Consider the following 11,161-nt stretch of genomic DNA (forward strand, 5'->3'; position numbering starts at 1 on the left):
AGTCTAGTAGAAGACATTAAACAGCTCAACGACTTAACTATGATAAGTACTTGACTACGGTAATCATTTCTGCACTTATTGATTGGCATCGACTACCCTTGAAGATCCAAAAGTAACAGGAGGCAGAATTCTGCTCGTGGTTGGCAGGTTTACAAAATCACGTACAAGAAGCTTCCAATGTTCTTAGATTAGGTGACCATGTGTTAACGTGATGACAAAGTACTAGGAAGTGTCGTGAAGCGGTTATGAATATGAATGTTTTGGTAAAGTGAAATAGGAATACCAAATACACAAAGCATGACTCATGTGCACCTTCCTCAATTTGGGTGACTAAGGAGGCATATATCTTTTTAATTTTGTTTTTGTTGTAAAAACAAAACAAATTTCATGTGCATTTTCTTCCATTTTGGTGACTAAGGTGGCATATTTTTTTTCAAATTTCGTTTTTGTTGTAGAAAGAATGCATTCGAAAATTTTGTGTGAACCAAGGTCCTGCAATTTGAGAATGCAATAATTAAACTAACGAAATATCACTGTGATTCATCTGGTATTGTTAAATTTCACGTGGCACGTTTAGGCACGCGCTCTTTCTTACCACACGGAGTGATACGGAGTATTACAAACTTCTTGTGTTTACCAGAATTCAAGACTATGTCCCAGTTTTTTCAAGAAGCTGGCTTTACTGTATAGCTCAAAAATCTATGAAAAAAAAAAGCCTCGAGACATAAGTTGTCACATTTCATCCCCAATGACGTCGCATGCAACTCGGCCTGCCGACATCAAGACAACCAACAATGGCAAACCATATCTGACTAGGCATTTCAAAATATTCCAGAAAACAGAACATCTCGATAATGTGACATGAAGCTCTTTTGGGGAGCGTATTCTGCTTCATTTAATGGCGCTCCCTTATCCGGGTGCTCCGTCTCTTAGAATTCGTTATGTCAGAAGTTAAGCAGCTTAGAAGAGCGGACATTTTGCGCACATTCTACAAGCCCTTCCATGCAGGGCAATGTCTCGATAACGGTCCTCCTTAGTGGCACTGGTGTCCTCAATTGTTCTGAACAAACGTAACCAAATAACCAAACAATCCGACGTGGTGGCGACCAGCCAACGATGCACGCGACTGTGATGTAATTGAACGGGGTGGGGGAATCACGTTGCTCCTCCACCACGTTGCGTGTATCGCCACCAGTGGGCTTTTCTCCATGATGCAGTTACTCACGCCACCGACACTATCAGGGCTTGCGTTATAATATATTCTCGTTTTGTATAGCCCAACGCAGCGTGCGCCTTGTTAGTGGGCAGGCGTAATACATTGCACTACGAAGAAACAAAACAAAATTGACAAACGACTAGGGGTCGAGAGAATTTATGTGGGCTCCTAAAGTTTATAAAGCAAAAGTGACCGCTCCAGTGGAGATTCGTAACGCGGCGAAGTGCATCTGTAGCTTCCCCGATGCTCTACAATGCATGCCGGTTGTTTTGTTTTTTTTTTTATTTACCGCCGGCCACCGCACTGCGTTCTCCTTTCCTCATTGCAGCGTCCAGTGCTTCAGATGAAGATAAGGGTAAAGAGGGTGCGTCTCTGGGCACATTTCACTGCTTCCGGTGAGCGAGAAGGCGCAGGTGGGATGACTGAGAAAGCCTACTCGCAGGAGATGGTCGCAGAGTGGTTAGCTTCGTTGCTGCTCTTACTCTCCATCCCGGAAGGAGAGGTGTACCACCGGAATAAACTCGGTTCCTCTAAGCTTCAACGAAACGACGTATTGGCGCCCCCCTGGCCTCAGCTGTGACGTAAGAAGAAAGAAGCCACGTGTATATCTCTCGTCTGGAGTATAAAAACGCCGGGCAGGCACGGAGCAGATACCAACGCCTTCCTAGGCCTTTCCTGCCCTTGTGTTCGAGTGAGACCGACATTACACAGCCATGAATGGCCTGGTAAGCGACCAGCGGATGTGGGATTAGTGCATGAAATGTTGGTTTCTTATAGTGCTGAGTTCGGAGCACCTCACTTCGTTGAATTGTTTTACCAGGATGTGCACAATGGATACCTACATAACTTCTCGTAGACCTTACGAAGTATTCGGCATATGAATGCGTACTCAGGGAATGCACTTGGTGGCAAGAAAGGGATGGTAAATGGGTGAAAGAAAAATGAGACTTTTTGAAGATCATGCGAATCCGGTTAGGCCACTTTTTCTCGGAACTGCTGGTTGCTGTCAGTCTACAATTTACACTCAAAGATCACAATATTGAGCGGCATCATAGTCGTGCTTATTGAGTTCTACATGCGGCGATCTTACCGGCGTGTTTCGTAGTAAACTTGGTAGTGTAGCTGTTGCCTAGTAGCAAAGCAATGCGTTCATTGAGTTTGTACCACCTCTGCACCTATCCTCTGGCAAGAGTGGAAAGCCACTCAAGAAAAATTATCGCCAGTCGCTCCCTGTTTTGCGACACGGGAGAACAATCGTTGTAAACTGTGTGGCATAGGATGGCTGGAAGTGACATGAGTCGCGGTTGTGCCACCCTAGCAGTCGGTGTTTCTACGAAGAGTCGAAGCCAACTTTTCCCTCTTCGATTTGAAGAACCAGGCTACGAACTATGTTGTTCGCTATCCTGAAAAAACCCAGCACCAAGTATAATCTCTCTGCCAACATTGAAAGAAAGGTTTGATATCGGTAAACCCAAATCGTTTTAATGATACTCATTTTAAACAACGTGCACGGAATAGCTATACTAAAATCACTAAGCAGTTCATTACATTAAATCCGCACTTCTATGATTATCCGTTCAGCACGATGTAATTGAGCCCGCTTTGGTTGATCGGTGCTTAAGGTATTTTGCTGCCGACCTAAACATCATGGGTTCGACACCAGCCGCGGCGGTTCCATTTCGATGAAGGCGAAATTGTGGACTCCCGTGTACTGTTCAATGTCAGTGCACATAAACGACCACCACATGGACGAAATTTCCAAAGCCCTCCACTGTGGCATCTCTCTCAACCATATCGTGGTTTGGACGCCAAACCGCAGATTAAATGTATCACGATTTAAATATTAAGACTCATCACACTAACCTAAATTGTCAAAACATTGAGGCTTCGAAAATGGCTGCTGTGAAGGTATCACTCCCTAGTGAACACCCCTACGAAAGTGCCGGACTAGAACAGATATAGCCAAGCTACAGTCATCTGTAGTGGTATAAATAAGCAAACTTGGTACGTACCCGACGCATTATGGCACAAATGAGCAGAAACCACGGAATAGGGTACACAGCGCGTCAGCAATATCGAAATCGTAGTTCAGAAAGAGTGACTTACATTAGCGAGCACGCAATGTAATTTTCGTGCAGCCGACACAATTTTGTTTGTTACTACATCCACAGTTCTCACATTTCTTATCTTCTGTTAGAAAATCTGCACTTTTCATGGTCGTACTTTGAGAACAAATTTGCGTGTCTGTTTCATGACTATCCACCCGCCTTCGTAGTCTGGAAGATTTCTTGATCGACCACGAACCCAAACGTCGCGGGACCAAATCTCTGTCTGCCACGGCGACCGCATTATGATGAAGCGGTAATGCTAGGGACCCATGTGCTTAGATATAGGTGCGCGTTAATAAAACTACCTCAGGCTGTCGAACTTCGGAACCTTTAGATACGGCTTTCGTAATCATCCTATCGTGGTTTTGGGACGTAAAACACCGAATTTTGTTTTTATTCCCGAACGCCACGCTGCAACCATCTTGACCGCATTCGATTGCAGGTGCACACCATCCTGTTCACCACCCTTTTCGGTAGCGCGCTCAGTGGATTCCTCGGTGGAAGTGGCACTGGAGGTGGTGTCGGTGGAGGCTACGGTGGGGCGGGTATTGGAGACTACGGTGGTGGTAGTCTCGGAGGTTACGGTGGAGGGCTTGGTGCCGGTCACCTCGGAGGAGCAGGAGGTCTTGGTGCCGGAGGTCTAGGAGGAGGCAGTGGCAACGTGGGTGTTGGGAGCAGCGTAGTCCTGCTGAACAGCGGCCGTGCGGGTGCAAGCAAATCGGTGGCAGGGCCGGCGTTCCTCGTTCGCACGGTGCACCACGTGTCTCAAGTGCATGGCGGTGGAGCCATTGTGGCGCACACTGGTCTCGGTGGTGTCGATGGAGCCGGCATTGGTGGAGGCGCCAGCATCGGAGGTGCCGGACTGATTGGTGGTGGAGCTGGTGGTCTCGGAGGAGGCTACGGAGGTGGCGGTTATGGAGCTGGAGGCCTCGGTGGAGGTTACGGAAGCGGAGGATACGGGGCTGGTGGTGCTGGAGCTGGTGGTGTCGTTGGCAAGCTACTGCTCGTCAAGCATCAGAAGTGAAATCTGTCACCAGTGTTCTTTAACGTTTTAAACACAAACAGGTAATCATTCTTATTCTAAGTCAACCATAGGTGTAAGCACATGCAGGCAGTAGTGCAGTGCCCCCGCTAATATCTAGTTCTAACTGCGTTTGGGTTGTTAGGGTGCGAGTGGGTGTTGGGGAGAGAGGGCACTCCAGTATACTTTCACACTATTCGGCCCTTCACCCTTGATGCCTAATTGAAAACCATGCGCAGGCATATAAGGAGTACAGTTTCGTTACTATAAGCAACAATTATGGCTTCACTCAGTTTACATGAGTGCGCCACACTTAAGGTGCAACCGAAAATAATAAGGGATTGCTCGCTTAGTGTCCCACGTTGGAATAAAACACTATGTACTTTGTAAATAAATTTGATAATATATAAGTACTGAAGATCTTGAAGAGTAATTTAGTACGCTAAGGTTAAATGGCAGTTTTTTTCTTATACTGTATGCGATATTCCCAGGGGTGAATTGCAGTTTTCTGCATGAACGTAGCAGTGGTCACTGCTTTTTACATACTGTCACGGTAATCATCGTGCCGTTGATAGGGCCAACCCACTTGCGAAATCAATATAATTGAAATAGTGAGCTTTTGCTTCATAGATGATTCCTCTACTTTACTTTTGTGACACCGTTGGTTTAATAACGCGAATTGTGGTAGTCGGAAAAGTGACTTCAATTCGCTTCATGGTGAGAGTGACCATACCCATTAATTTCCAGCTTTATGGTGAGAGTGACCATACCCATTACTTTCCAGGTGTAAGCGAAGGCACCTGAAGACTACAGCGTCCTACTCAACTCGAGAGCTTCCACTCCACCTGCTCTTTTACCTCAATCGACGAAGAAAAAGATTCTATGAATCGCTCCGCAAACACGTTGACAATGTACGCTGACCCGGAACTCGTTTCCCACCTAATAAAACTGTGATTTACTCAAAGTACCACCTAACTGACTCTCACTATTTGTCTGTTTATATTTTCATATCGCGTGCAATTTGGAACGTCAGCCTATCAAATTCCAAACAACGACCGATGATCGTGCACCTTATCATGAGCAATGTCATCCATTAAAAGTAGAGAGACAAGATATAGTAGCGAGAGAAAAGGGCACACATATTAGCCGTATATAGTTCTGGCTAAGGCATTAGACCGGGATGTTTGATAAATTGTACAACCGTATAAAACGGAAGGCAAAACTCGTGACACAGTGAAAAGAAAATGATTCGACATTTCATTTTCACTGTCTTGGGTTTCACATCTGGTTTTATATTTCTGACTGCTTATACCTTGCTCAAATCGTACCAACTCCGCCTAACACACTTGAAGTATAGAGGTAGAAGGAAAACTAGAAGCATATTACAGTCTTTGTATCATTTGAAGATGAAAGCCTGTGGACCTGTTCGTAACTCATCAGGTTATAAAATCGGCCATCAGAATTTCTGCAAGAACATAAACCGCAGCGTTAACTTGACATTCTTAGCAAGCTGCAGGGTTCGTAGTAGCCTTCAACAATTCAATAACCTTTCCGTAGTTCGTAGAATACAATGTTCCTGAAACTCACTGCACCTCATGTGATATTAGATTGCTTACCGAATCAGGCCATTCACTTGTGAACATTGGACGATGTCAACTGATGACGCCACCTTGTAACAGGACGACTTTTCCGTGATGATATCACAATTTCTGGCAATAGGTGACTTCATGACATCCCTGCGACGTAATCGTGAGCTCGAAGAATGTCACGTGCATATTTTCAACACGACTGGCAACACTCGCGACTTTTCGCAAAGTCTCGCGGAGAGAAACAGCAGTATATAGACACTTACCCCCGTATACTAGAAAGCCTCTTCACTCAACGCTGCACCTTCACTTGACAAAGCCGACGGGAGCGCCATCTCTAGGCAGGAAAAGTCACTGCATATCGGTGATAATTTGCTGCTATTCTTGAGTTGCGCAGCGTCATTTTCAGCCGAGCAGCGGTGCAGTGCGCAACTCTGTCAAGTGAAGGGTGAAAATCGAGTCAAGGAGCGTTTGTGAATACGGAGGTTAAACCTTAAAAATAAGAGGAGGGCTCACATAAGACGTAAAGCCCGGCGTACGCAAAGCATCAGCACTGGGTGATGCTCTCATCTATCTTTTCAGGAACTCTACAGTTCAGGAACATCTGCAGTTCGGGACCTTCGAGTGACTGTATGGCTCTCTGTGCGATATTGCGTTCGTTTTCCGAGCTTTGTGTCAGCCGCTCCACTAGTCACTCGTCGCAGAACCACTTGTTTTGGGTGCCATCTGTATTCTAATGTTTTATGACATGGACGCTTTCTTTATTGCTTGCGAGTCGGGTCTCGACTTTTAGAAACTATAATGTCGGAGTGCTCGCGCAGCCATTCGAACTTATTGTCTGTCATGGAAGTGCCTTCTGAGCAGTGATCATTTTCTGCCATGTGTAGAAGATTGAATAAAAGTGAGCGAGAGTTCTCCACTGAGAAAGCATGCGCGAGTGTGCACGTCGTGTTTGAAAACGACTGTTCTATTACGGGGTTCTGGACAGGCCTATGCATTCGATGGAAGCAGCGGGCACTCAAGGACACACGTAAACGGCGTCGGTGCACCCACTTGCGTTTCAATGCATTCTGCGATGAGTAAGTACCATGTCATCCAGACGCAGAGTTTCCGGTCAAATATTCCTCCTCCACCAGCGCCTTTTTTCTTTAGAATATTTATCGCGAGGCAAACACTGCCATCTGAGTGGATGATAGTGGATTGCCGAAGACACCTGTTTCAAAAGCCTCCAGTGAAGTTCTGGTTTTTTGCCCCAAGGTTGCATGCTATTTTGTGCTCAATGACCTACTTTGGTTATATGTGACAGATGTCGCGACTTTATTGCCAACCAGTAGATAAAAGGTGCAAAAACTTTCGAAGCATTATAGCTGACAAAGCAGTGATGGCTATTCAATTTGATAATCATTACATATTGCCACCCACACGTAGTGGGTCGACTGCAAGAGCGGCTCTACCATCTGGAGGAAAGGAAGAAGAATTGCGTGTCTCTTCTCGGCTCGAGAGCCAGCCACGACTGACGCATCGTCCTAGAGCTAGCTACCCGGTTGTTCAATATATCTCCCAGTACTTGTGACTCATCGTGACAAACTGGTGGAGGGTGCTGGGTAGTCTCACGGATGCTGCAGACCCCCCCAGGAAGCCGTAATACGAGTCCAGTGCCAGTCAATACTCCCGTGCATCGGACGAGCCGCCGAATCAGGGGATTGCCTCCGGAAGTCAACGATACTGCTACCACCACGTCAACAAACATGACCAGCACTTCGGTACAAACCTTGCCAACCGGCACGGGAAGCACGTCGTCGAACCGATATACGTTGGAAAGCCCACGGGCACCGACGACGTTCCATGGTACGGAGAGCGAAGACGTTGAGGACTGGTTGGCGGACTTCGAGCGCGTAGCCAACTTGAATCAGTGGGACAACGCGGCGAAACTGGGTCGTGTCTACTTCTATCTCGAAGACGGGGCTCGCACGTGGTATCAAAATCGAGAGGAGCAGCTGACGACGTGGCCAGAATTCTCTCGTAGACTTCTGCAGACTTATGCCAGTGCTGACCGCCAAGAAAGAGCTGAACGAGCTATTCTTGCCCGCGTCCAGTCGCCAAACGAAACTGTGACCGCGTACGTCGAAGACATGACGCGTCTCTTCCGACGGGCAGATTCAAGAATGACGGAGGACAAGAAGTTGCGTCACTTGATGCGTGGTGTCAAGGACCAGCTTTTCGCCGGCCTCGTGCGAAGCCCTCCGAAGACGGTCGCGGAGTTCTTGTCTGAAGCCGTGACAATGGAAAAAATGCTACAGCAGCGATCAAACCAATACGACAGGCAAGTCAGAGGCATGTCCTCTGCTGACATTTTCGCCGCCGCTGGGACCAGCAATGATTCCTTACGTGAACTCATCCGTAATATCGTACGTGAGGAGTTGCAAAAGGCTGGTGTAACACCTAATCCTACGGTTAGCTCTATTGCAACCGTCATCAAAGATGAGCTGCACCAGGCCCTCCGGGACACCTTGCCTCCTGACACAGCTGCGCCAGCTCCTGCTGAATACCACCGTAAGACAACCTACGCGGAAGCCCTGAAACGCCCTGCTGCATCGCCGCCCTTGTTCGTTCATCCTGTCCCTGCAGTTTCACTCGAGTCAGCGCAGCACATGCCATACTACGAAGGCACGTACACGCCACCGCCCCTGCCCTTTGGCCGTGGTGCTTCTGTTGCCCATCGTTCGGTACAACCGGTCCAGTACATCGACGATCGGCACTCCTATCCTCGGAAGTCTGATGTCTGGCGCACACCCGATCACCGGCCTATATGCTTTCATTGCGGAGAAGCTGATCACTTGTACCGCCAGTGTCCTTATCGCCGTCTTGGGCTTCGCGGCTTCTCTGCGTACTCGCCGCCCCCCCGTTACGGTCAGAGACCACGCGACATCCAAAACTACCTCTCCCAGCAGCATGAACCACCGTCTGCCGGGCGCCAGTCGCGCTCGCCATCACCGAGGCGATTTTCATCAATGCCCCAGCGGTATTCTACCGCACGATCTCCCAGCCCCCGCCGGGAAAACTAGCCGAAGCGACCTCTGGGGGCGGGGTCGCTGAACGTCGAAGCGCTGAAGACCTCCTATTGACGCAGAACCGTACCGAAACTGGTCCGACATCACCTGCTGCTGCAAAGGATAGCCGGCTTTCACTCGACATAGCAGTAACAATTGATGGTTGTGTAGTTAATGCGTTAGTGGACACCGGCGCAGACTATTCCATACTGAGCGGGAAACTGACAACGCAGCTGAAGAAAGTAATCACGCCGTGGCATAACTCGCAGATTCGGACAGCTGGTGGCCATGTCGTAACTCCACTGGGTGCCTGCACAATTAGAGTACAGATTCAAGGGTACACATTCGTAGCAAGCTGCCTTGTTCTACGTGAATGCTCCCGTGACGTCATTCTGGGAGTTGATTTTCTACAGGAAAATGGAGCTATCATTGATCTGCAAGAGCGCCGCGTCACGTTCTCAGCCCAGCGAGCAATCAACGTGCAGGATGACGGAATGCGTGTCGACGTACTCCGTATTTCTGAACAGAGCGTGACGCTTCCTCCCCGAGCCAGTGTTCTAGTCGACGTAAGATGCTGTGGTTTGAGCGATGGCGATGTGGTGGCCGAGACAAATTTAGAACACCTCCTGCAGCAAGGCATATGTGTAGCGAGAAGTGTAATTCACGTTCGCGACGGCCGATCTGAATTGCTCGTTACCAACTTTAGCAACGAGCATCGACACCTTTTCCGTGGCACTTCGATAGCGTTTGCCCACGATGTAGCAAACGTAACCAACTGTCCCACGTCAGAAATAGTGGATAACGCAGACACATCAATGAGCAACATTGACATCAATCCTGATCTGTCCACCGATAACCAGACTGCGCTGCGAGCGCTCTTGTTCGAGTACAGGTCTTGCTTCGCAAGTTGCTCAAAGATCCGCCAGACGTCCATCACTCAGCACAGGATCATCACGTACGAGGACGCACGCCCAATACACCAGCACCCCTACCGCGTGTCGGCTAAAGAACGTGAAGCGATACGTACGCAAGTTCGCGAGATGCTTGACGATGGCGTTATCGAACCATCCAACAGCCCGTGGTCATCTCCAGTCGTGCTTGTTAAAAAGAAAGACGGATCGCTACGCTTCTGCGTCGATTACCGAAAGCTCAACAACGTGACCAAAAAGGATGTGTACCCGCTACCGCGTATCGACGATTCGCTGGATAGACTTCGTCGTGCCCATTATTTCACTTCTCTCGACCTCAAAAGCGGGTACTGGCAAATCGAGGTAGATCAGCGAGACCGCGAAAAGACAGCCTTCGTGACTCCAGACGGCCTATACCAATTTCGAGTACTCCCTTTCGGCTTGTGTTCAGCGCCGGCAACTTTCCAGCGAATGATGGACACTGTCCTCACAGGGCTCAAGTGGCAGACTTGTCTTGTCTACCTTGATGATGTGGTGGTCTTCTCTGCCACGTTCGAGCAGCACCTACAGCGCCTGCGCAGCGTGCTGGAGGCTATCCGATCGGCGGACCTCACTCTAAAGCCACAGAAGTGCCACTTCGGATATGAAGAACTGAAATTTCTTGGACATGTAGATAGCGCTGAAGGAGTCCGGCCCGATCCAGACAAGCTTGCCGCTGTTGCCGAATTACCAGCTCCTGTCGATAAGAAAGCCGTCCAGCGCTTCCTTGGTTTGTGCGCCTACTATCGCCGGTTCATTCATGGCTTTTCACAGATAGCAGAACCTCTGACTCGTCTCACAAGGGACGACACGCCGTTTGTCTGGGAAAACGAGCAACAAGCAGCTTTTGATGAACTGCGACAGCGCATGCAATCAGCACCCGTTCTCGCTCATTTCGACGATGATGCTGACACGGAGGTCCATACTGACGCTAGTAACGTTGGAGGTGCAGTGCTCGTTCGTCTTGACGCTGAACGAGCACTGCACCAAGCCCAACGCTAGTAACGTTGGGCTTGGTGCAGTGCTCGTTCAGCGTCAAGACGACATCGAAAGGGTGATAGCCTACGCCAGCCGCTCTCTATCCCGTGCCGAGGCGAATTATTCCACTACGGAGAAAGAGTGCCTCGCAGTCGTGTGGGCAATCACCAAGTTTCGCCCGTACCTTTATGGTCGTCCCTTCAAGGTAGTGACGGACCACCATGCCCTCTGCTGGTTGGCAAGCCTGCGCGACCC

General features: G+C 48.7%; 1 protein-coding gene across 1 annotated transcript; it reads left to right on the forward strand.

The window, feature by feature from the left end:
- The first annotated feature begins 1,836 nt into the window (after positions 1-1,836).
- LOC142769047 (uncharacterized) lies at positions 1,837-5,320 on the forward strand. The gene is made up of 3 exons (XM_075871870.1): positions 1,837-1,941; positions 3,767-4,389; positions 5,130-5,320. Exons 1-2 carry the CDS (start codon positions 1,930-1,932, stop codon positions 4,346-4,348), a joined length of 594 nt encoding a protein of 197 aa, XP_075727985.1. The 5' UTR covers positions 1,837-1,929; the 3' UTR covers positions 4,349-4,389; positions 5,130-5,320.
- Positions 5,321-11,161: the final 5,841 nt, after the last annotated feature.

This window comes from Rhipicephalus microplus, chromosome 8 (genome assembly GCF_043290135.1).
Source record: "Rhipicephalus microplus isolate Deutch F79 chromosome 8, USDA_Rmic, whole genome shotgun sequence".
NCBI classification, from domain to species: domain Eukaryota; kingdom Metazoa; phylum Arthropoda; class Arachnida; order Ixodida; family Ixodidae; genus Rhipicephalus; species Rhipicephalus microplus.